Source organism: Ranitomeya imitator, chromosome 6, assembly GCF_032444005.1.
Source record: "Ranitomeya imitator isolate aRanImi1 chromosome 6, aRanImi1.pri, whole genome shotgun sequence".
NCBI lineage: Eukaryota > Metazoa > Chordata > Amphibia > Anura > Dendrobatidae > Ranitomeya > Ranitomeya imitator.
The window spans coordinates 181,048,806-181,076,056 of NC_091287.1; the positions used below are offsets into that span (position 1 = coordinate 181,048,806).

At 40.8% G+C, this 27,251-nt stretch overlaps 1 protein-coding gene across 1 annotated transcript in view; it reads left to right on the forward strand.

Annotated features, from left to right (window-relative positions):
- The window catches only part of PKD1L1 (polycystin 1 like 1, transient receptor potential channel interacting), a 528,440-nt gene that overhangs the window by 275,855 nt on the left and 225,334 nt on the right, over window positions 1-27,251 (forward strand). Inside the window, exons 35-38 of the mRNA XM_069732261.1 lie at window positions 989-1,073; window positions 18,387-18,557; window positions 21,043-21,161; window positions 25,088-25,198. Of these exons, the coding sequence (XP_069588362.1) occupies window positions 989-1,073; window positions 18,387-18,557; window positions 21,043-21,161; window positions 25,088-25,198 (486 nt within the window). The remainder of the gene's footprint in view (window positions 1-988; window positions 1,074-18,386; window positions 18,558-21,042; window positions 21,162-25,087; window positions 25,199-27,251) is intronic.

Consider the following 27,251-nt stretch of genomic DNA (forward strand, 5'->3'; position numbering starts at 1 on the left):
ACAAATGGTAGGATCCTTTTTCTCCTGTTACCTCCCATGAAAATGACAAAATAGAGGCTAAATTAATATTTTAGTAGAAAAATATTTTCTTTGTTACATTTTACATGAATTCCTGTGAAAAACCTAAAGGGTTAACACATTTTCTGACAACAGTTTTTAATATTTTGAGGGGTGCAGTTTTTCAGAGGCTATCACTTTTAAGGGCTTTTCCAATACACTGGCCCCTCAAATTCACTTCAAACATAATTAGGTCTTTAATAACATAAAATTTGTAAATTTACTTAAAAAAATGAAAATGAAAAGGACATTTGAAAAATTACGCTGATTTGTAGTACACATATGAGAGATATTGCTTATTAATTAGTATGTGCGATATTATTATCTGATTTTAAGGTTTACAAATTCAAAGTTTGTTTTGTGTTTTGCCATTCGACCTACATAAATTTACCAATAACATGAGGTTCAATAAGTCACAAAAAAAACAATCTGAGAATCACTGGGGTATTCCAGAGTTACTACCTCATAAAGTGACATTTTAGATTAAAAAAAAAATGGGGGTTTGGTCATTAAGGCTCAAATTTGCTCCGTCCATTAAGGCTATGTGCACGCGTCAGGATTTTCTGCAGAATTTTCCTGAACAAAACCAGATTTTTTTCTGCAGGAAAATCCGCATGCGTTTTTTGTGTGTTTTTACCGCTTTTTTTCCTGTTTTTTTCCAGAGCTTTCCCAATGCAATTAAATAGCGGTAAAAACGCGAAAAATCCTCAAAATTAATGAACATGCTGCATTTTTTACCGCGATAGGCACAAAAATTGCGGAATGCATTATAAATGATGGGATGCATATGTATGCGTTTTTTAAAGTGTTTTTATCGCGTTTTTATAGCTAAAAAAAGCAAAAAAAAACCACAAAAAATCCTGAACGTGTGCACACAGCCTAAGCAGTTAAATATGAAAATTTAAATAACTGCTTTTTTCCTTACTTGCAGGTTTGGTCCCACAAAATGTGTACTATGGTTACATGCAGTGTTTTTCTCACTGACCTACTGTATTTTTATCATCCAGCCCTCTATGGTAAGATACATTTATATCTCATTTTGCAATTATATAAAGTGTTTTAAAGTACAGTACAGACCAAAAGTTTGGACACACCTCATTTAAAGATTTTTCTGTATTTTCATGACTATGAAAATTGTACATTCAGGCATCAAAACTATGAATTAACACATGTGGAAATATATACTTAACAAAAAAGTGTGAAACAACTGAAAATATGTCTAATATTCTAGGTTCTTTAAAGTAGCCACTTTTGCTTTGATGACTGCTTTGCACACTCTTGGCATTCTCTTGATGAGCTTACCTGTGGCAATACATTTTTGTCTCCCCAATCATAACATTATGAACATGAAATTACTTGTTTTAAAAGGTAACTTCAAATCCCAAAGAGACAGAAGAATATGAACTGATGATGACCTTTGACAGTCTTAGTGCAGAAATGAATGTGTCGCATGGACTTATGTCTTTTTTCATCAACTAAGGAACTAAGGAATTTGCCCCTCAGACCATGTGAGGTCATCACAACAGAACCAGACCCCAATCAGAGGACAATAAAACATTCCTTATCCATGTTTTTTTTTTTTTTTTTTTTTCTGTGATATGTTGTGCATAAATATGTGATTCTCCAGAATTTCTTTTAGTCTATACCTGATGAAGAGACCTGAGTAGTCTCGAAAGCTTGCAATTTGTTACCATCTTTTCAGTTAGCCATTAAAAGGTATCAACCACTGGGATACCTTGAAGCATTCCGGAGATATTATCACCTGAATTGACACTGACTAGATTTAAAAAGTTTACATCGCAATAGCAAATATTAATATTGTTCTTGTTTTAGTACTTTGGCACAAAAAAGTAAACTGTATGAAAAATTCCAAGAATTATAGCTTTTGAATATTTGTTGCTGTAGCTTTATGGAAGCCTAAATTAGCTTGCAGATTTATGTGACTTGTTGGCACCATTTTCATGTACATATAATTAAGTGATTAGCTTGTAGGATGTTTTTTTACCAGTAGGGAGAAATAGAAAAAATAGAAAATTTGCTATTTATTTCACACAATTTTTTGCGCAGTATAAATAATGCATTATCTTTTTTTTTACAGTCTATTACAGTCTATTTTACCGTACAAATTTACCATTTAGAGTTTCCTATGCTACAGAATTGTAATGTATCCACAAAAATTGGATGTCATACAGATGGTCCCTTTTTTCACACGCATCAGATTTTGGAGTGAAATTGGAGCATGCTGATACATATTTTTTAATATTCTTTATTTAATGATTTTTATGATAACAATCACAAGGATAAATTAAAAATGCTTATGGAATCAAGTAAAGAACACGCTGTGACGTGTGGTGAAGCTCCACCCATAGTCCAGTCACTCAGGGAGACTGGGTTCCACCTCGGTGATGCTGGGTCAGCTTCCAATTCTGGAAGTTGACGTGACATCACTGGAAATCAGAGGCAGCTGCAGCTGGGGGTCATGTGATGGTTATGAGCGGACAGCGATAGCGCCGCTTGTAGGCACATTTGGAAATGTAAAGTATTTGAACAAAGCCTTATTTCCAAGGTTTACATTGATTTGCCCACAAGACATTGTAGTGGACAACCTCTTTAAAGCTAACTCATGTCTTCTTTTTTTAAAATTTTTAGTGGGACATGATAGTAGTTTCTTCTGGTTTTAAACTTCCTTCTATTAATCCCAAACTATGTAGTATCTTATTTATATCCATCCAAAAGTTCTGTATGATAGAGCAGGTCCAAAAGATATGTGTCATATCCAACACAAATTTGTCTTAGAAAGACCCAGTTGATCCAGAAATTCTGGGGTTCAATACCATCAAGATAAGATTTTATAGGAATGTTCTTGCAAGAGCGTGCACCTAGAGAAGCCGTGTGACTTTAAGAGGATACTTTTCACTTCAGTATCCTTTAGGGCAATGCCTAATTCTTTTTCCCAGGATAACAAGTAGGATGGTTTATATATTATTGCAGGTGAAATCAGGTAGTTACAGTTAGGTCCATATATATTTGGACAAAGACAACATTTTTCTAATTTCGGTTACAGACATTACCACAATGAATTTTAAACAAAACAATTCAGATGCAGTTGAAGTTCAGACTCTCGGCTTTCATTTGAGGGTATCCACATTAAAATTGGATGAAGGGTTTAGGATTTTCAGCTCCTTAACATGTGCCACCCTGTTTTTAAAGGGACCATAAGTAATTGGACAATTGACTCCAAGGCTATTTCATAGACAGGTGTGGGCAATCCCTTCGTTATGTCATTCTCAATTAAGCAGATAAAAGGCCTGGAGTTGATTTGAGGTGTGGTTCTTGCATTTGGAAGGTTTTGCTGTGAAGTAAACATGCGGTCAAAGGAGCTCTCCATACAGGTGAAACAAGCCATCCTTAAGCTGCAAAAACAGAAAAAAAAACATCCGAGAAATTGCTACAATATTAGGAGTGGCAAAATCTACAGTTTGGTACATCCTGAGAAAGAAAGAAAGCACTGGTGAACTCATTAATGCAAAAAGACCTGGGCGCCCACGGAAGACAACAGTGGTGGATGATCGCAGAATGATCTCCATAGTGAAGAGAAACCCCTTCACAACAGCCAACCAAGTGACCAACACTCTCCAGGAGGTAGGTGTATCAATATCCAAATCTACCATAAAGAGAAGACTGCATGAAAGTAAATACAGAGGGTTCACTGCATGGTGCAAGCCACTCATAAGCATCAAGAATAGAAAGGCTAGACTGGACTTTGCTAAAAAAACATCTAAAAATGCCAGCACAGTTCTGGATGAACATTCTTTGGACAGATGAAACCAAGATCAACCTCTATCAGAATGATGGAAAGAGAAAAGTATGGTGAAGGCGTGGTACAGCTCTTGATCCAAAGCATACCACTTCATCTGTAAAACATGGCTGAGGCAGTGTGATGGCTTGGGCATGCATGGCTGCCAGTGGCACTGGGTCACTAGTGATTATTGATGATGTGACACAGGACAGAAGCAGCCGAATGAATTCTGAGGTATTCAGAGACATACTGCGTGCTCAGATCCAGCCAAATGCAGCAAAACGGATTGGTCGTCATTTCATACTACAGATGGAAAATGACCCAAAACATAAAGCCAAAGCAACCCAGGAGTTTGTTAAAGCAAAGAAGTGGAATATTCTTGAATGGCCAAGTCAGTCACCTGATCTCAACCCAATTGAGCATGCATTTCACTTGTTAAAGACTAAACTTCAGACAGAAAGGCCCACAAACAAACAGCAACTGAAAACCACAGTAGTGAAGGCCTGGCAGAGCATCAAAAAGGAGGAAACACAGCGTCTGGTGATGTCCATGAGTTCAAGACTTCAGGCAGTCATTGCCAACAAAAGGGTTTTCAACCAAGTACTAAAAATGAAAATTTTAGTTAAAATTATTGAATCTGTCCAATTACTTTTGGTCCCTTTAAAAACAGGGTGGCACATGTTAAGGAGCTGAAACTCCTAAACCCTTCATCCAATTTTAATGTGGATACCCTCAAATGAAAGCTGAAAGACTGAACTTCAACTGTATCTGAATTGTTTTGTCTAAAATTCATTGTGGTAATATCTATAACCAAAATTAGAAAGATGTTGTCTCTGTCCAAATATATATGGACCTAACTGTATATATTTTTTATAACATTCTAGGGAGAAGGAAAGGGAATATAGTCAGTAAATCAAGCCATGACCAATAACAAATGGATGGAAAATTTTCTTTGAATTGTTTAAGAATGTGAGTGACGTGTAACTGTTGTAGGAAGTTGACTGGATTTTTTTTTGGCAATGAATTTGTCATGGGAATTTTATTGGATAGATACAGAAATATGGTATATGTGGGCCAGTAAGTCCATAGATCGTAAATATCTATGTAGGTGAGGCCCAAGAAATAAGATTTGTCACTGACTGGGGCTAAAGCTGGAGGCGTCTTAGACGTTGATATAGTTTTAATTAGATCTCTTTTAATTTTTCAGATTGTCATGGTGATATCATCTAGTTTGTTGTCAGCTGGAGGATGCTTGTCAATCCAAATGTATTTGACTTGCGTTCCTGCTTCGTAGAAGGAGTTCTAGGTTGTTTTTCTTATTTTATTTTTGAGAGATTTTTGAGAGTGGACTAATTTAAGCCATCTGCCAATATGAATTTCTTTGTAATATGAGTATGTGTCTGAGACCTAGACCACCTATGATTTAGGGTAGGTTAGTAGTTTATGAGACAATGTAACTTTTTGTATTTCCATAAATAAAGAGAGATAATCTGCCTAATGGTATTGAAAAATGTTCTAGGGAGATTTATGGGAAACATTCATTGTAAATAGTATTTTTGGGAGTTTGTATGACTTAATTGTTCTACCCAGTCAAAATAGATATGGTATATCATACGTTTTTAGGAGCGATGTAATAATGTTGATTAACCCCTTCACCCTGAGCCTGTTTCACCTTCATGACCAGGCCAAATATTACAATTCTGATCAGTGTTACTTTATAAGGTAATAACTCTGGAACGCTTCAACAGGTCCCACTGATTCCAAGATTGTTTTTTTTTTCATGACATATTGTACTTCATGATAGTAGTAAATTTTGCTCAATATGACTTGCATTTATGATATTTAAAAAAAAAGGAAATTTGGCAAAAATTTAGAAAATTTAGCAATTTTCTAAATGTTGTTATACCCTTAAACCAGAGAATTGTGTCACACAAAATAGTTAATAATTAAAAAATGTCCCACATGTCTACTGAGCATCAGCACAATTTTTGAAACATAATTTTTTTTTTTGTTTGAAAGTTATAAGAGTTAAAATTTCACCATTGATTTCTTATTTTTCCAACAAAATTTACAAAACCATTTTTTGGGACTTCATCACCTTTGAAGTGACTTTGAAGGGTCTATATGACAGGAAATAGCCAAATGTGACACCATTCTAAAAACTGCACCCCTCAAAGTGCTTAAAACCACATTCAAGGGTGCATGGCAGGGCTAGGAAGGAAAGCAGTTACAAAAATGTTTTTAACTTCAAATTTTGCATTTTCACAAGGGTAATAGGAGAAATTGCACCATAACATTTATAGTGCAATTTCTCATGCTTGGTTGCTGTCACCCACTAAAGGACACTTGTTATTGCAAAAACGCATCGCCATATTTTGATACCTATAATTTTTCCATATTTCAGCCAACAGAGTCATGTGAGGGCTGTTTTTTGCTGGATGAGTTGACATTTTTATTAGTACCGGTTTTGGTCACATTACTTTTTTTATCGCTTTCTTTTCTGATTTTTGGGAGGCAGAATGAACAAAATACAGCAATTCAGGATTGTTTTTTATGCCGTTCCGTGTTTGGCAAACTGATATAGTAGCTTTATTATTCGGGTCAGTTTGATTGCAGCAATTCCACATATATAGTTTTTTTATGTTTTGGCACTTTTACATCATAAAAACATTTTTTATAGAAAAAATAATTATTTTTGCATTGACTTATTCTGAGAGCTATAACATTAATGACATTTTCATTTTTGTCTTTTTGATTGCATCTTATTCCACTTGCCACTTTATTCCACTGCTATGCTTTAAATACTGTCAGCCCTGCACTGACACAAAAATTTGATACACCATGCTCTGAGCATGGTGTCACAAGTTTGCTAGCTCTGGTGACCTGGATGTTGTCATATCGACAATGAGTCCCCATGGCAATGATTGTGTCCCCGTGACGTCATTGCTGGGGCGCCGATCGTAGGGCAGAGGGAGCTCCTTCCCTCTGCCTGCCTTCTCTAAATGCTGCGATCGACATCGATACGATACGATACGATACACTTTATTGATCCCGTGGGAAATTATGGTATCACAGCAGCACAACTTAAATCAAATCATAAAAATCATAAAAGAATTACATAGTTGACATGACAGTGGAGTTGACAGAAGAACATTATACATTATACATTAGAATAGGACATACACAACGAGTGAACTGAAATGTAGAGAAATAAGTAGACATTCACCTTGGTGGTTTAACCCTAATGTTATTGTTGTACATTCCCGTGGCAGTTGGCACAAACGATTTCCTATATTTTTCCTTCTTACACCTCAGAAGTATTAGCCGGTTACTGAAGGTGCTCTTCTGTCTCATGAATAGCTCATATAGTGGATGTGCATTATTGTTCATAATTGCCATACACTTTCTCAGAGTTCTTTTCTCCACTACCTCCCCAAAAGAGTCCAGATTGCAGCCCACAGCAGAACTTGCCTTCTTAATAATCTTATTCAGCTTATTAGCATCAGAGGCCCGCACACTACTACCCCAGCACGTGATTGCAAAAAAGATGGCACTTGCCACTACAGACTGGTAGAACATTTCTAACATTTTGCTACACACATTAAAAGACCTCAGTTTCCTTAGGAAATACAATCTGCTCATCCCCTTCTTGTAGACAAACTCTGAGTGGCATCTCCAGTCCAGTTTGCTATCCAAATGGACCCCCAAATATTTGTAACTCTCCACCTGCTCTACCTCCTGACCAGCAATAGTGATCGTTAAGCATTCCAACTTAATCCTGCTATAGTTGGCCACCAACTCCTTGGTTTTCTTAACATTTAGTTGTAGATAGTTACCATTGCACCAATCCACGAAATTCGACACCACCCTTCTATATTCCTCATCCCCCTGATCTCCCCTAATGCATCCCACAACCACGGAGTCATCCTAAAATTTTTGAAGGTGGCAAAGTTCAGATTTATACTGAAAGTCTGAAGTATACAGTGTGAATAGAAAGGGCGCAAGCACCGTTCCCTGGGGGGCACCTACACTGCTCAGTAATCTGCTTGACACCACTGCTCCCATTTGTACAAACTGTGGCCGATCTGATAGGTAGTCAGTTATCCAATTTCTCATCCCCTCCTCAACCTTCATATCAGTCATCTTTTTGTGTAGTAAAAGTGGCTGCAGGGAGTTAAATACACTCGAGAAATCAAAGAACATCGCTCGCACCGTGGTTCCGTCAGTCTCCAGAAATGAGTGTACACTATGTAACACAGAAAGAATAGCATCATCCACCCCCAATCTATGTCGGTAAGCAAACTGAAGGGGATCGATAAAAGCATTGACCCTTGGTCTGAAGTGAGCAAGCACTAATCTTTCCAAGGCCTTCATAGCGTGAGATGTTAAGGCTACAGGACGATAGTCATTTAGGGTTGCAGGAGAAGAAGTCTTGGGTACCGGCACCAGACAGGAAGTTTTCCATAACACTGGTACCCTCTGTGTTTGTATGCTTCCATTAAATAGGCGTGTAAAGACAGTACACAGCTGGTCTGCACACACTTTGAGAACACGTGAGCTGAGACCATCTGGTCCTGCTGCTTTACCAATGTTAAGTGACTTAAACTGCCTCCTCACATCATTTTCGGATACTCTAAAATTAGTCTGCTCATCCTCCAATATCGATGTTGCAGAATTTGCACCCAATTCCCATCCACTATCAGTTGGCAGTACACATGTACTAAACCTGTTGAAATACTCGTTCATCTCATTAGCCTTGTCCATTGTTCCTCGATCATTTTCAGGCCTCACCTTAAGCCCAGTCAGTAATTTCATTCCTGACCAAACCTCCCTGGTATTATTGTGGGACAGTTTCTTTTCAAGTTTAATTCTGAAGGCTTCCTGGGCCTCCTTTATTTTATGCTTCAATTCATGCTGTATCATTTTAATTTCCTCTTTGTCACCCAGTTTAAATGCCTTTTTTTTCCTGTTGAGCAAATGCTTCAATTCCTTTGTTATCCATGGCTTGTTGTTTGCAAAACACATCATCGGTTGCAGCACTTAGTAGGTTAAACTGCCCAGAGTGGTGCAGGCACTGCTCCTAGCAGTGAGTGCTGGTTATCAGCTGTCAGAATCAACTTACACCACGCGGCAATCACGCGTGCACAGGATCGTCATGATGTGTATATACAGGGTGGGCCATTTATATGGATACACCTAAATAAAATGGGAATGGTTGGTGATATCAACTTCCAGTTTGTGGCACATTAGTATATGGGAGGGAGAAAACTTTTCAAGATGGGTGGTGACCATGGCGGCCATTTTGAAGTCGGCCATTTTGGATCCAACTTTATTTTTTAATCCCTTTCTGACCTATACAGGATAGTATGTCTGAGGTCAGATCCCCTGCTTTGATGTGGGCTCCGGCGGTGAGCCCACGTGAAAGCCGCGACATGTCAGCTGTTTTGAACAGCTGACATATGCTTGCAATAGCGGCGAGTGGAATCACGATCCATCCGCCGCTATTAACTACTTAAATGTCGCTGTCAAACTCTGACAGCGGCATTTAACTACCGCTTCCGGCCATCCGGCCGGAAATGCGCTCATCGCCGACCCCCGTCACATGATCGAGGGTCAGCAATGCGTCACTATAATAACCAGAGGTCTCCTTGAGACCTCTATGGTTGTTGATACCGGCTTGCTGTGAGTGCCACCCTGTGGTTGGCGTTCATAGCAAGCCTGTAATTCCACTACATGGAGGTGATCTATGCTTCGCCTCTATGTAGCAGAGCCTATCGAGTTGTGCCAGCTTCTAACCTCCCATGAAGGCTATTGAAGAATGGCAAAAGTAAAAAAAAATGTTTAAAAAAAAGTGAAATAAATAAAAAAATATAACAGTTTAAATCACCCCCCCTTTTCGCCCCATTCAAAATAAAACAATAAAATTCAATATACACATATTTGGTATCGCCGCATTCAGATACTATCAATATCAGATTCATATTCTATCAATAAAAGAAAAGGAGTAACCTGATCGCTAAACGGCGTAGCGAGAAAAAAATTTGAAACACCCGAATTATGTTTTTTTTGGTCGCCGTGACATTGCATTAAAATGCAATAACGGGCGATCAAAAGAACCTATCTGCACCAAAATGGTATCACTAAAAACGTAAGCTCAGTGCGCAAAAAATAAGCCCTCACTCGACCCCAGATCATGAAAAATGGATACGCTACAGGTATCGGAAAATGGCGCAATTTTTTTTTAACCAAAGTTTGGAATTTTTTTTCACCACTTAGATAAAAAATAACCTAGACATGTTTGAACTTGTCTATGAACTCATAGTGACCTGGAGAATCATAATGGTTGGTCAGTTTTAGCATTTAGTGAACCTAGCAAAAAAGCCAAACAAAAAACACGCATGGGATTTCATTTTTTTTGTAATTTCACCGCACTTGGAATTTTTTTCCCATTTTCTAGTACACGACATGGTAAAACCAATTATGTCATTCAAAAGTACAACTCGTCCCGCAAAAAAGAAACCCTCATATGGCCATATTGACAAAAAAAAAAAAAGTTATGGCCCTGGGAAGGAGGGGAGCAAAAAACGGAAATTCCCAAGGTCATGAAGGGATTATAATGTGAAGACGGTCATGTGACACATCAAACTTATTGAGAATTTCACAAGAAAAACAATGGTGTGCTTGGTTTTAATGTAGCATTATTCTTTCTTGAGTTATTTACAAGTTTATGACCACTTATAAAATCTGTTCAAAGTGCTGCCCATTGTGTTGGATTGTCAATGCAACACTCTTCTCCCACTCTTGACACACTGATAGCAACACACAGGTTTCCAGTATCCGTTGTTTCAGATCTCGTATCTTGGATGATTTTTTCCACGAACCCCACACCAATCTTGACAAAATTTGAGCTAGGTGGCGAATGGATATATGGCGATTTTCCAAAATGGTGACCTCCACTTGCTGGAAAGGTGTGTTCATCAATAGTAGAGTGGGGTTGCCCTGGAATTGGAGCTGTTTGCACCGAAGTCCGACCACATTTGAATTGATGATGTCAGTTCTTGACTACATCATATAATGGGGAACCTGTTATGATCAGGTGACCTTGGAGCAGCATGAAAACTTACACTGGAGTAGGTGGTAACTATATTGACCACAAACCCTGATCTTATCACCGCAACTAGAAGTAGCCGTGGGGTGTGCCTAACAAAACCTAGACACCTCGACACAGCCGGAGGACTAAATACCCCTATAGATGGAAATAGGAATTTCTACCTTGTCTCAGAGCAGAACCCCAAAGGATAGGCAGCCCCCCACAAATATTGACTGTGAGTAGTAGAGGAAAAGACACACGTAGGCAGGAAACAGGATTTAGCAAATGAGGCACAACAGGCTAAATAGGAAAGGACAGGACAGGATACTAAGCGGTCAGTATTAAAAATCCTTCCAAAATATCCACAGCAGAAAATACAAAAACTCCACCATCTAACTAAAGATGTGGAGCGTATATCCGCATCTCCAGAGAATCCAACAAGACTGAGAAAACACTGACACAGTCTAAGCTGGACAAGGGAAAAACAAATTAATAGCACAGAATATAAGCACACTGCATGTGTGCCACAGAAACAAAAACCAGACACTTATCTTTGCTGAAATGACAGCTGAGCAGGAGAAGCTAGAAAGTTATCCAACACTTCAGAAGAAACATTGACAACTGGCAAGGACTAGTGAATCCTGCACACCTAAATATCCCAGTCAGAACTGCAATCAGTAGATACACTTGGCCAGGACTGCAACTCAGAGACAACTGCATTCCCACCTACAACCACCGGAGGGAACCCAAGAGCAGAATTCACAACAGGAACCATCACCATAAACCTCTTTCATTTCATCGAACATCTCCTTTGGTGTGCTTCAAGTAAAGGAACTTGAAGATTGCTGTGTATTCCACTGGGTCCATTATCAAACCTCACACCACTTCAGCACCTGTAAAATCAAGACCGTTATCAGTTCTGAGTTGCAAATTGGCATGTAACCTATAGAGACTTCTATTTATCACAGGATACTGAAACTGCACATGTGTAATGATATAAGTGGGTCAGGGGAAATCTTTAAAGGGAACCTGTCACCCCCAAAATGGAAGGTGAGCTAAGCCCACCGGCATCAGGGGCTTATCTACAGCATTCTGTAATGCTGTAGATATGCCCTCGATGTAACCTGAAAGATAAGAAAAAGAGGTTTGATTATACTCACCTGGGCGGGCGGTCTGACCCGATGGGCGTCGCGGTCCGGCGCCTCCCATCTTCTTACGATCACGTCCTCTTCTTGTCTTCACGCCGCAGCTCCGGCTCAGGCGTACTTTGTCTGCCCTATGGAGGGCAGAGCAAAGTACTGCAGTGCACAGGCGCCGGGAAAGGGCAGACAAAGTACGCCTGCGCCGGAGCTGCGGCGTGAAGACAAGAAGAGAACATCATCTGATGAAGATGGGAGGCGCCGGACCAGACCACGACACCCATCGGACCGGACCACAGCGGGGACCACGCCTGGGTGAGTATAACATAACCTATTTTTCTCATCTTTTAGGATACATCGGGGGCTTATCTACAGCATTGCAGAATGCTGTAGATAAGCCCCTGATGCTGTTGGGCTTAGCTCACCATCGATTTTGGGGGTGACAGGTTCCCTTTAATGAATGCCCCTCGTAGAATTTACTATAAATATCCCTAATGTAATGTAAGTAGTAAGTGAAATCTTTGGCATTGTACTATACCTATATTTCTCTGCCATATATTTGCATCATGAATAGTGTTGAGCGATACTGTCCGATACTTGAAAGTATCGGTATCGGATAGTATCGGCCGATACCCGAAAAATATCGGATATCGCCGATACCGATATCCGATACCAATACAAGTCAATGGGACATCAAGTATCGGAAGGTATTCTCATGGTTCCCAGGGTCTGAAGGAGAGGAAACTCTCCTTCAGGCCCTGGGATCCATAGGGATGTGTAAAATAAAGAATTAAAATAAAAAATATTGATATGCTCACCTCTCCGGCGGCCCCTGGACTTCACGCTGGTAACCGGCCGGCTCCTTTGTTTAAAGTGAGCGCCTTCAGGACCTGCGAATGACGTCACGGCTTCTGATTGGTCGCGTGCCGCCCATATGACCGGCACGCGACCAATCAGAAGCCGCGACGTCATTCGCAGGTCCTTAATTCCTAGAATTAGGAGTTTTGTGAATGAGAATGATGTCGCGGCTTCTGATTGGTCGCGTGCCGGTCACATGGGCGGCACGCGACCAATCAGAAGCCGCGACGTCATTCACAGGTCCTGAAGGCGCTCATTTTAAACAAAGAAGCCGGCCGGTTACCAGCATGATGTCCAGTGGCCGCCGGAGAGGTGAGCATATCAATATTTTTTATTTTAATTCTTTATTTTACACATCCCTATTGATCCGATACCGATACCCGATACCACAAAAGTATCGGATCTCGGTATCGGAATTCCGATACCGCAAGTATCGGCCGATACCCGATACTTGCGGTATCGGAATGCTAAACACTAATCATGAATCATGCTATGTGTTAATGAGACCCACTGGGGCTCTTTCCATGAAAACCTGGAGACATCCCTCTTGGATTTTTATTGTGTTTGGAGCTCCTAAATTATATTGTTTTTCATAGAAAAGTTTAAATGCGTTTGCAATGTGTTCTGTTGAGTCTGTTACCCTATTATTGCCAACCAAGATTTCCTAATAAAAGATTGTTTTGTCTGTGCTAATGTTTTTAGAATGTCTTTTAGTTTATTCCTCAGACTGCAAAGGTCGTTTTGTACCTTTTTAGCTAATGATTTTTTACGTATGGTTTCTAAAGAATGTATTTAGTGTAGGATAGATGTAACTTCCTTATCTTTATTTTGTTTCAATTGGGAGTTTAGAGCAATAAGCTCCCCGCTTATTAATGATTTGTGGGTATCCCAGATTATTGGGATTGGAAAGCATGATTTTGAGGTTTTTTTTAAGTATATTTCAAGTATAGTTCAGTGGAATTAGTTTAGAAATATTTTATCCATTGTCTAATGGAGTTTTGTTTAGTCTCTAAATTGTAGACGTAAGTGGAAATGATGTAATGGTAAGTTTTATGATGATCGGTGCATGGTCAGGGTCTATGAAGGTGGCTTTGATCAACGGTAGTGAGTTATTTGGAATAAAAAAAATTGTCTAATCTGTCATAACAATTATGGGGAAGGGAGAAGGTGTAATATTTTACATTTGTAATGCATAATCTCCAAGGATCTATCTGGTGGAAGTAGCTTAGGGCAAAGTGTATTTTTCTGATAACTTTTTGAGATAGTGTTGATTGACCTGTTGATATACATATCTAAGGAAGAGTTTAGTCTGCACCATTATACTGATTAAAATTATACTTTGCTTAATTAAATCCGTCTTGTGGTTGTTTTTGAATCTTTATTTTCATTTTTTTATTACTGATATGCTCGAGCCCCGGGGCAGGCCTAGGGGGGTCTTCATGTGGTGCTCTGATTAGGTATTCATAATGTAGACTCTTGACAGGTCACTGATCCCCTCAGTGACCTACCCCCAAGTTTGCATAATGAATACCTGAACATAGTGATGAAAAAAATCTTCTGCAGGCAGATGCTAGTCTGCAGCAAAATCACATGTTTACTGTGTAGTTACTACATGTGGTTGAGCTTTTCCTGAGGTGAATAACAAAGAATTTTTTTTAAATAGCGCCCGCCATGCCAGCGCAATAGCAGATATCGGTGTACATAGCTGTTATCTGATAGCTGCTATTGCGCAGGCGCCGGCAGCACCATCTTGCTAGAGAAGAAAAAAATGTTCTCCTCCGAGATGGCACCGCCTGCGCAATAGCAGTTTTCAGCGATCAGATGCCTAATCAGAGCACCGCATGAAGTCCCCCTCTACCAGACCCGCCCGGGGCACGAGCATATCATTAACTAAAAACTGAAAATAAAGAAAAAACAAAAGCCACAAGACAGAATTAATCAACAAAAGTGTCATTTTAATCAGTATAACGGCGCCGACTTTACACTGTCTGTAGTTTACTGTGCAGGTTCCCTTTAAGCCCTTCATGTTGAAAGAAGCTACCATAACAGAGTCTGAGTCAGAAAAAGCAGCCATTTGGGATAAAAGTATTTTTGGACGATAGACAAGTTTTATACCCTAATATAAATATTAACATGAAAAACAGACAATTAACAGGAGGAATGTTATCTGCAGCAGAGGGGGCTTGCAGCATCTCTTGTGAAGGAGACAAAAAAGTCCAAGTGGTGATTTCTTTAGTACACTGAGAATGAAAACATTAACACATCGTTAACCATTATGTCAACTGGTAAACAATTAAGGTGGCCTCATGAGTCTGATGGGTCCCTGACCAGTGTGAATAGCTCTCCAAGGCTAATGTCTGAATCCATGGGTGACTGTGGACACCTCTCTCAGTAAAGCCTACTGAGCGTGAGTTGTGGCCCCACTGTGCCACTGACCAGACTTACCCTGGAGGGGTGTGACTAAGCAGCTACCTTGTTGTTCACTGGAGCCTCTAGTGGTGATGTCAGGCTTGTGCGGCAGGTAGCTGCCAGGTACCACTCCAGGGTAGTGTCCGGCAGTGGCAGCTGATCCCCAAGGGGACAGGACACTATAATGACAGGTGCAGTAACGTACTGTAGGTATACTGTCTGGCTTAGCGGATTCATTGACAAGCAGGTACTGGCAGTCATGGCTGGTATACAGACAGACGCTGGCAGATATGGGTGATGTACAGGCAGGCTAGTACTGGCAGACATGGCTGGTATACAGGCAGGTCAGTGCAGGCGAGAACGGCTGATGTACTGGCAGGCACTCAAGCCTGGCTAACGTACTGGCAAATGCAGGCGGGAATGGCTGATATACTGGCAAGCAGCTGTTGGCGGGCACGGCTGACATACGGGCAGAGGTAGGCACCAGTTCATACTAGAGTGACAGAAACCGTTTCAGGAAGGACTGGGTCATTGGCAGGTATGGATGCGGCCAGGCAGGAAACCACAAATGCGGACAAGCAGGAAACCGCAGATGTGTGCAAGCACGGAACCAGAGGTTCCCACAGGACAGACAGAAGCAGGTTCAAATAGAACAGACAGGGTAAGGATAGGTACAGACAGGAAAGACTGGACCAAGTTCACACAGGACGAACATAATGACAGTGGCACACCAGTCAGACAGAGCCAGATTCACACAGGGTACTTACTATGAAGTTGCAAGTGAACACACAGATTATTATTATTATTATACATTTTTTTATAGCGCCATTTATTCCATGGCGATTTACATGTGAAAAAGAGGGCAAATATAGACAAATACAATAAACATGAGCAAAAAACAAGGCACTAACAGGTACAGAAGGAGGGAGAACCCTGCCCACGAGGCCTCAGTCTGCAGGGGATGGGTGAGGATACACTAGGAGAGGGTAGAGCTGGTTGTGCGGCGGTTCAGTAGGTTGATGTTCACTGCAGTCTGTAGGCTTGTCGGAAGAGGTGAGTCTTCAGGTTCTTTTTGAAGGTTTCCGTGGTAGACGAGAGTCTGATGTGTTGGGGTAGAGAGTTCCAGAGTATGGGGGAAGCACAGGAGATGTCTTGAATGTGGTTGTGGGAAGAAGAAATAAGAGGGTAGTAGAGAAGGAGATCTTGTGAGGATCGAAGGTTGCGTGTAGGTAAGTACCGGGAGACCATGTCACAGATGTATGGAAGAGACTGGTTGTGGATGGCTTTGTAGGTCATAGTAAGGGCTTTGAACTGGAGTCTCTGGATGATAGGAAGCCAGTGAAGGGCTTGGCATAGGTGAGAGGCTGGGGAATAGCGGGGAGACAGGTAGATTAGTCGGGCAGCAGAGTATAGGATGGATTGGAGTGGTGCCAGAGTGCTAGAGGGGAGGCCAGAGAGTAGGAGGTTGCAGTAGTCAAGGCGGGAGATGATAAGGGCATGCACTAGTGGTTTTGCAGTTTTGTGGTGAAGGAATGTGCAGATCTGGGAAATACTTTTGAGTTTGATACGGCAGGAGGAGGCAAGGGCTTGGATATGTGGCTTGAAAGAGAGGGCAGAGTTGAGGATCACCCCGAGGCACCAAGCATGTGGGACTGGGGAAAGTGAGCAGCCATTGACATTGATGGATAGATCTGGTGGAGGGGTAGAGTGAGATGGGGGAAAGATGATGGGGGGATTCACAAGTGTGCGGTCACATAGAATGATGGCAGACTTATCTTTTGGACCGGACAACCCTTTTAACTTGGAGTACATTTGGACATACATTAAATACATATACACAAATCTTTAAAAAGCTTAGTGACAAAAATGAAAACCATGAATAACTATGCTTAAAGTGAGTTGTTCGTTTAAAACAGGTGTGGGGAACCTCAGGTCTCAGGGCCATTTACGACCCTTGATGACCTTTAATCAGCCCCCCCCCCCCAGCAGATTCTCAGGGACTGCATTCTTGGGCAGGGAGGTGTGTTTTAATTACAACAGCTCATTAAATTCTTCTTGCTCTGTTAGCATACCCATGTTGTGTTCACTACTGAACACTGTAGGGCATGCAATGAAAGATTACGTCCTGAAACCAGTGCCAGAGTCAGGATGCACTTTGTGGGTGAAGTTTGTACGGCCCCCGAAGGATGGTATAAATTTCCAAATGGCCCTTGGCAGATAAAAGATTCCCCACCCCTGGTTTAAAACAAGTTATCACCTATTTATTGGATGGGTGATAACTTGTTCATTGCAGACATGCTACACTTGCTATTAATGTGTATTACATGTGCATTTTAAATTGTGTTTTTCCTGGTTGCATGACATCACAGGTTACAAGAACTAATGTGAGTGATTATAGCTTATGTAAAACTTATGTTAAGTAGAATATGTTGGTACTCTACATATAATGGACTTAAAGGGACTCTTGTCACCTGAATTTGGCAGGCTCTGTTAACGGTCCGATGGGCAGTGTTTTCTGTTCTTTCATGCACCCCTTCCTTTCCCGCTGGCCGCAATATTGTCTTGAATGTGATTCGGTTTCCTCCATAGTACACGCGTGTGCAATGCAATCTCGCCTTGCGCACGCGCAGTATGCTTTGCCCAACCTCGGGCAAAGCCGAAAAGCATTAGTGCGCATGTCCCGGAACACAGCAAAATACTTCCGGGACAGAGTGTGCCGGAGCATGTGCAGTAATGCTTTTCGGCTTTGCCCGCAGTTGGGCAAAGCATACTGCACGTGCGCAAGGTGATATTGCATTGCGCACGCGTGTTCTATGGAGGAAACCAAATCAAATTCAATGCAATATTGCTGCCATCGGGAAAGGAAGAGGTGCATGAAAGAACAGAAAACACCGCCTATCGGACCGTTAACAAAGCCGGCCAAATTTAGGTGACAGGTTTGCTTTAAATAAATACGTTTTTATGACCTTTCAAAAGTTGTATCTTATTTTTCGCAGTGGAGTACAGTAATACTTTTAAGTGTTCTTTTTTTCAGATTTTACTCATTGCATTGTTTGTAGCGTGGCATAAAAGAGACAAGACTGACTTCTTTTTGGAAGCATTAAATGAAGATGTGAAGTACATTGTTGGTGAGCCATGTCTGTCTCCAGAGAACTTAACAGCTCATTCTCGACAAAGTAGTCATGAAACCTCAAACTTTGAAAAGGTATACTGTACTTTTTTTATAAGGGATGAATGTTTAAAGATGTTTTAAATTTTTTGTTGCTATATACTTTTCACTTAAAATTCTTTGATAGTAACCTGATTGAACACTGTGGTCCTGATTTTACACACCAGTCTTGATGCCTAGAGTACATTTCTGTTGTAGTTTGCCCTATTTTTAAGCATTGTGTTGAATTTAACCATTGTGCCCAGCCGCTCAATCCCAGGCTCATTTCAGAAACATAGTTGGGCTGACTGTAGTTGGCATAAAAGCACTAAAACCCATAAAATATGGTGGAAAAACTTTAGGACATCTAAAAAAGTTGTGGGAATTGTGGCAAAAAACTTAAATGAATTGGAGCCTGTGCCCACACACATCCACAAAATTGTTGGTAAACAATTATCCTTTTGGTAAAGTTTAAAAAACCCACAATGGTTATTGAAATAACCTGCAACTGACAAAAGTAGTTTTCAATTTACAGTAAATTTACTGAATATCAACTAATGAAAATCAAAGATGGCTTTTAAATTGTGGATGCGGTTCAATATAAAGCTTTTGAAAAAACAAATAAATGAAAATGGCCAGGACAAAAATGATGGCACCCTCAGAAAAGATTGAATTTAATGTGACCATAGGGACAAGTTAAACCAAAGTGTATCCTGAAATTACCAACACAGGTGTCTACAAACATATTATCAGTCAGTCTGCCTATTTAAAGGATGGTAAGTAGTTCTGTGCGGTTTGGTATCATGATGTGCCACACTGAACATGGAGCAAAGAAAGCTAAAGGAGCGAGTTCAGAAATTAGGCCGAGGTCACGCTATTGTAGAATACAGATGAGTGCTATGCGAGAAAACATCGCATTGCACTCGGACCAATGTTAATCTATGGGGCGGCTCCCATCACCTTTTTTTTCTCAGGCGTATTCGACATGTGTGCAAAATCGCAGCATGCTACGATTGTACGTGTATATAGTCCGAGACTCACCAATGCAAGCCTATGGGTGTGAGAAATACTCGGATATCACATGGACCATCCGTGTGACTTGCGACAAATACTCACACATTTTCCTCATTTCAATCCATTGAGCCATTAAATTCAGTGGGGAAGAGCAGTGATGAATGTAAAGCCATACGCATGTCATACGGATACATAGGTGCAAGAAATCATCGCATTACAAACGCATTACACACAGATAATCATACGTAGAACACTCATGTGACTCTCGGCAGGAAGACTCGGACCGATTTTTCATACATTAAGTGAGAAGCCTTAGGCTGGGTTCACATTGCGTTAACAGCAGCCCGTTCAACACAGACGTTAACAGGCTGCTGTTAACGCAAGTGCTGGTTTTGCAGCGCGCTAGCACAGATAGAGCATCTGCTAGCTCTATCTGCGCTAGCGGTGACCGACCCGGAAACGCTGCAGCCTGAGTCTCAGGGTCCGTCACTCAATGACAGCACATGGCTAGCGCACACTCATTGTGGGCGTGCGCTAGTGATGCATCTGACATTGCTTTCAATGGCGGCGTTAACGGACTACGTTACACCGCGTTATGCCGCGATGTAACATAGTCCGTTTAACGGAGGTGCAGAACGCAATGTGAACCCAGCCTTAGAAAGAAAATTATACATAAACATGATAAAAGTAAAAGCTATAAAACTATCTTGATGTTCCTGTTACTACAGTTGCACATATTATTCAGAAATGTTAAAGCGAACCTGTCATGTGAAAAAATGCTATTAATATGAAGATATGGGGTTAATATACAGATTACTAGCATTCTAAACATGCCCAGCGCCCACACTTAGAGCCTTGCTGAGGGGAGGAAATTAACTTTATCCCGCCACAAAGTTTAGTCTCAGTCGCAAGTAGTGTGGCCTTCAACAGGATAATGACCTAAAACACACAGGTAAAAACACCCAAGAGTGGCAAAGAGCAAAGCATTGGACTATTCTTAAGAGGCTTCTATGAGCCCTCATCAAAATCCCACTGAACATCTGACAAAGGAGGAGACACTTGGGAGTCTGGAGAAGCCACCCTTCATACCTGAGACAGCTGGAGCAGTTTGCTCACAAGGAATGGGACAAAATACAAGTGGATGGGTGCAGGAGCCTCATCGAGAGTTCCAAAAATCGTTTTCTTGCAGTTATTGCCTCAAAGATTTGTGAAATAAATGATTAAATTAAGGGTACCATCATTTTTGCCCAGACCATTGTCATTATGTATTTATTTATTTATTTTCAATTGAACTACAATTCAACAACAATGTCTGATTTTAATGAATTAATATTCAGTAAATTTAAATTGAAAATTACTTTTGTCAGTTTTAAGTTATTTCAGTGGCCATTGTGGGTTTTTTGTACTTTATCAGACGGATACCACAAATTTTGTTCATGTGTGTTTTATTTGTTTGGATCTGAAATCCTGAAATATACACATATAGTAATTTTAACAGTTTGTTTATTTATCTGCATATTTTATACAGATTCTTGCTGCTCGGAAAAGGGCTCGTTATTTACGCCTGGCTCGTCCACCTACACCCGCTCAATTAAAAGTAGCCAAGGACAAACACAGGAGACAAACAATTATTGGAAAAATATTTAGGTAATAAACACACACATAATCCTTTCAAAGAAGGCATTACTTAAAAATTCTAAAATCAATATTTGCTCTTTCATCAATGTGGTTCTGAACAGCAATAAACAGATATATCTATATTTTGTCATCAGACAGTTTTCCTAACTACTGAAGGGGTCTATTCCATCATTAAATCAATCTTTGTAATTTCCTTTGCATGCATGCTTACTCCTCTCTCCACAGCCAGTTATCATAGTCATCCTTTGCTCACCGCAGAGCAGCCAATAGAAATAACTTCATTAACATGGCAGCATAGCTAGGAGGTATCCATCTCCAGAAAAGCAAGAAGGGAGTTTATTATCAGTAAACAGAAAGGCAAAGTGATGGATTAAAGAGGGTTTTCTTTCTTTCAGAAAATCCCTGTTTCTCGGCTACAGTTTTCTTTAATCACCCTCCCCAGGTCCAGCACTGAGTTTCTGCAGCTGCACCTGCTGTCTGTTATTATTTGGAACGCTGACGTCATGTTGACAGTGCTGCAACTAATTGAGCTCAACAACTCTTAGCGGCTTGTGTATGTATCTCAGGCAGAGCCGCTGAGCTCAGTTATTGGCTGCAGCGCTGTTAGTGACAGAGACTCATAGTTGGTAGTTTGTGTAAAGCACAGGGGTTTTTTTTTCAACAAACTACAGATGGGGACATGGAATTAATAGCACCATCAAGGTGAACATGTGAGTGTGAGCTAGGGCGGTACTCATGGCTTAGAGCAATCCCTGTATCACACCCCGCCCACCCCTCACAATACGATAAAGTATTTCCTTCTGTGTACCAGTGTCCTGGGTCTCTGCGCCGTCAGGGTCCACCCTGGGCTGCCAAAGGCTCTTTATAGACAGTACCGTACAAAGGGAGGCACAGTCCAGCTCAACTGTAACAACAGCTTTACTTGGTTCTGAACGCAGCACATCCATATTCTTTACAGCGTGAACATCCGGTTACACAATTCTGTCTCTTTCCCTGCGTTCCTGTTCCTGTCACTAAGCTCGCTTCCAGGATGAACCTTGCTATTCGGTTCCTCAACATCCTTCCTGGCCAGGTTCACATTGTTCTGGGGATCCCTCAGTTGTTTCGCATCGGTTCTGAGGGCATCAGCCCAATCCATAAGCTGCCACATGATGAGGAACCTGCCCATACTACTTAGTCTTCTTGTGGAAACTGCAGTCCCAGTTATACTGCACCACTAGCACTGCTGTACTGTTTCTACTGCTGATGTTCCACCCAGAAAATAGATGAGCGGGCCCTTTCCTTGTGGTAAACATTGCGTGATACGCTGTTGCCCAGGTGCTATAGTGCCCTTCTGCGCTCAACAGACGCCCTGGCTCTCTCTGACTCTACCTGGAAGTCTTTCCTGCCTTATCCACCATGCCTCTCCTATGTTTAACTATTTACTACTTGAAACTCCTTTGTTGTTTTCCTACTTTACAATGTACAGTCCAATGATCTCTGTGCCCCCATCTAGTGGCTGAACTTAATCACTGCACTTCCCTATAGTAAAACAATATGCACTGTTCAGAAGCAGCTAGAATACTATAAATAAATACACTTGTCACATAAATATAACATACACAGTACTAGACAATGATATGTCTACCGTAATAATAGATCATGTTTAACCAGGATGTAATTAAAGGGATAGGGGCGCACATCAGTCCTCACAACCCCTTACATTCCCCCTTCCTTTTAAGATGGTTGTCCTCAACCATATAACCTTTTTTTAAATTATATTCAATACTCCATGCAGGGAGGAATAAGATAAAAAAGAGGTAGAAGTGCTGGACTCAATATGAGCCAAGTCCATAAGTCTCTAAAGGAAGTCGGCCCCCTTCCTTTAAATATGGTACTTCAGTACCCAGTCCTGCTTTCCAGCAAAAGGGGAGCAACAAGCACAACAAAAAGGCAAAGACAAAAAAGAGTCCATACTCTAAACGGGCTTGCATGACTCACAGTCCTCTAGGTCAATAAGGTCAAATGTCCAGGACATGTTATTATTTACGTATATATATATATATATATATATATATATATATATATATATATATATATATATACACATTTTGATGCTATCTTCCCCTTCCTTTGGGGCTTGGTAAGGGTGTGACTAGTCACTTGTCTCGAATTTACAGTCTCATCTTCTCTTTTCACAACAATGTCATCTCTCACAGGATGCCCACGCTGCACGATTTTGGCATCCTGCTGAGTATGCCAAGTGTGAGGTTGAGCCTGGACGGTAGTCATGGCTGAGAGCAATCACTATATCACACCCTGGCCTCCCCTCACAATACAATAATGTATTTCCTTCTGTGTACCTGTGTCCTGGGTCTCTGCGCCGTCAAGGTCAACCCTAGGCTGCCGAAGGCTCCTTATAGACAGTACCGCACAAAGGGAGACATAGTCCAGCTCAACTTTATCAGCAACAGCTTTACTTGGTTCTGTCTGCAGCACATCCATATTCTTTACAGCGTGAACATCAGGTTTCACAGTACACAATTCTCTCTCTTTTCCTGTTTTCCTGTTCTTGTCACTAAGCTCACTTCCGGGATGAACCGTGCCATTCAGTTCCTCAGCGTCCTCCCTGGCCAGGCTCACATTGTTCTGGAGATCCCTCAGCTGTTTCGCATCGGTTCTGAGGGCATTAGCCCAAGCCATAAGCTGCCACATGATGAGGGACCTGCCCATACTGCTTAGTCTTCTAAGCAACTGCAGTCCCACTTATACTGCACCACTAGCATTGCTGTACTGTTTCCACTGCTGATGTTCCACCCAGAAAATAGTTGACCGGGCCCTTTCCTTGTGGCAAATGTTGCATGACACGGTGTTACCCAGGGGCTATAGAGCCCTTCTGTGCTCAACAGGCACCCTGGTCCTCTCTGACTCTACCTGGAAGTCTTCCCTGTTACCATGATCCGTTCTGGGGTTTTTGTCCTGTCCGGGTGGATCATGTCAAGGGTTAACTTTGCTCTGCCTCGTTCTGGGTTCAGGTTTGCTATTTTGCTCCGATGCATCCTGCTGGCGGTATCAGCTATAGTTCTGTCTTCGGCGTGTGTACCTGACTCTGGTAGATCTTGATTTGTCCTGCTGTTATCCATCACTTGCCCCGTGTCTGTTGACTCACTCTGTCTGTCCTTTCCCAGTGTTTCCCTGTTAGTTGGTTTGATTCCCTGGTTTTTGACTTGGCTTGTATTCGGAGTTGCTTCTGCTTTCTGTCTTTGTCTTTTCCGCTTTTGACCATTGCTGAACCCCCAGGATTGTTCTTGACCACGTGTACTGCTGCAACTTCTGGTACTTCTGGTTCTGACTGTCTGTTGGCTTGTCTGACCACTCTCTCACCACTTGGTGCTGCCTGTGCTGCTGCTGCTCTGTGGTGCTACTCTGTGTGCGCAGTCTCACTTCCCCTCACAAGCTCCCCCTGGTGGAGGTTCTGCTATACTGCACTGCAGCATGACACCTGTCTTATCCACGTGACCCTCCTATGTTTAACTATTTACTACCTGAAACTCCAAAGTTGTTTTCCTATGTACAGTACAATGATCTCTGTGCCCCCTTCTAGTGGCTGATCTTAAGCACTGCACTTTCCCTATAGTAAAACAATATACACTGTGCAGCAGCAGCTAGAATACTATAAATAAATACACTTGTCACATAAATATAACATACACAGTACTAGACAACGATATGTATACAGTAATAATAGATCACGTTTAAAATTAAAGGGATAGGGGCACACATCAGTCCTTGTAACCCCTTACAAACAGATAGAAGCAAAAAACGATTAAAATATTTTTGCTTTTTGCTAGAAAGACTTACAATGACTATACAACTGTCATTATCGGCCATTCAAGTTTTAGGTATCAAAATGATTTATAGAAATTATGAGTAATAAATATTTTGTATTTTTTCAGAGAACTTGCAGTTCACGTGTTCATGGCCTCCATTTTAATTGTCATTATAATTGGCAAATACTCCGACAATGAATATTATGTAAACCAAGCAGTGAGAAATGAATTTACAAGGTATGCAAAAGACATGGATAGAAATTCAGACACATTGATGTTTTATATCAATCTTAAATTTTTATTTCATAGTAAGATATAATAACTGGTGGTATGAAGATATAGTTTTAAAAGTGATACAGCTTGATTGTACAAAATTTGCTTCAGGAAAAATGTAAACTAATATTATATTAACAATATGGAATGAGTTGGAAAAAAACAAGTTGCAAGTAAAACTATAAATAATTCACAAATAATTTAAATGGTATTGCAACTTCAGCTAAATAGTTTTACACTTTGTCAAAGGTTATGTTCACACAACCATATAGTCTTGTCAATGGAAAAATTGACATGAAATGGACAGAGCTAGGATCAATTTTATTCAATTGGGCTAATCAGGTTACTGTTTTTTTATGGACTCCATAAAAAAATCATGTACTATTCTTTTCCATATGTCAGATGAAACCCGCCTTTTCAAGTGTATGTATGCACAAAAAAAGGTCTGATCCAATAGCAAGCAACTATATAGCATCTGATTTTTATGTACACATTACCATTATTAATATAGGAAAGTAAGTTTGGTCTTTTCTCCCCGAAACTATTTATATGTGTATCTAGTTATTTCAAAGTCAAGTCCAGCAATACCTTTACATGGCCAATCCTTTGCTCTATTATTGTTAAATCAGTTTATGAATTATTATGCAAATTAAGCTGTAGATCTGAATCCTCTGTCTCTCCAGCTCTATTCCCTGCCCAGCACTGCCTCTTCCTGTTCTACTGATACCTCTATGCTGTGTGACTTCAGGAAAAGGAGCTGTTAGTCAAGCAGTAGGAGGCAGTGCACGATGGGGAATAGACCTGCCATTCGCCCACACGATACAGGTGCTTCTCACAAAATTAGAATATTATAAAAAAGGTAATTTATTTCAGTTCTTCAATACAAAAAGTGAAACTCATGTATTATATATAGTCATTACAAACAGAGTGATCTATTTCAAGTCTTTATTTCTGTTAATGTTGATGATTATGGCTTACAGCCAGTGAAAACCCAAAAATCATTATCTCAGTAAATTAGAATACTTTATAACACCAGCATGAAAAATTATTTTAAAATCCGAAATGTTGGCCTACTGAAATATATGTTCAGTAAATGCACTCAATATTTGGTCACGGCTCCTTTTGCATCAGCTACTGCATCAATGCGGCGTAGCATGGAGGTGATCAGCCTGTTCCACTGTTAAGGTGTTATGGAAGCCCAGGTTGCTTTGATGGCAGCTTTCAGCTCATCTGTATTGTTGGATCTGGTGTCTCTCATCTTCCTCTTGACAATACTCCATAGATTCTCTATGGAGTTAAGGTCAGGCGAGATTGCTGGCCAATAACGCACAATGATACCGTTGTTTTAAACCAGGTATTGGTACTTTTGGTAGTGTGGACAGGTGCCAAGTTCTGCTGGAGAATGAAATTTCCATCTCCAAAAAGTTTGTCGGCAGAGGCAAGCATGAAGAGCTCTAAAATTTCCTGGTAGATGGCTGCGCTGACTTTGCTCTTGATTAAACACAGTGGACTTACACCAGCAGTAGACATGGCTCCCCAAACATCACTGATTGTGGAAACTTCACACTAGACCCCAAGCAGCTTGGATTGTGTGCCTCTCCACTCTTCCTCCAGACTCTGGGACCTTGATTTCCAAATGAAATGCAAAATGTACTTTCATCTGAAAACAACACCTTCGACCACTGAGAAACAGTCTCGTTCTTTTTCTCCTTGGTCCAGGTAAGATGCTTATGGCGTTGTATATTGGTCATGAGTGGCTTGACACAAGGAATGCGACACTTGTATCCCATATCCTAGATACGTCTGTGTATGGTGGCTCTTGAAGTAATGACTTCAGCAGCAGTCCACTCATTGTGAATCTCCCCCAAATATTTGTATGGCCTTTTCTTAACCCTACTTTCTAGGCTGCGGTTATCCCGGTTGCTTGTGCACCTTTTTCTACCACACTTTTTCCTTCCACTCAACTTTCCATTAATATGTCTGGATACAGCTCTCTGTGAACAAGCAGCTTCTTTAG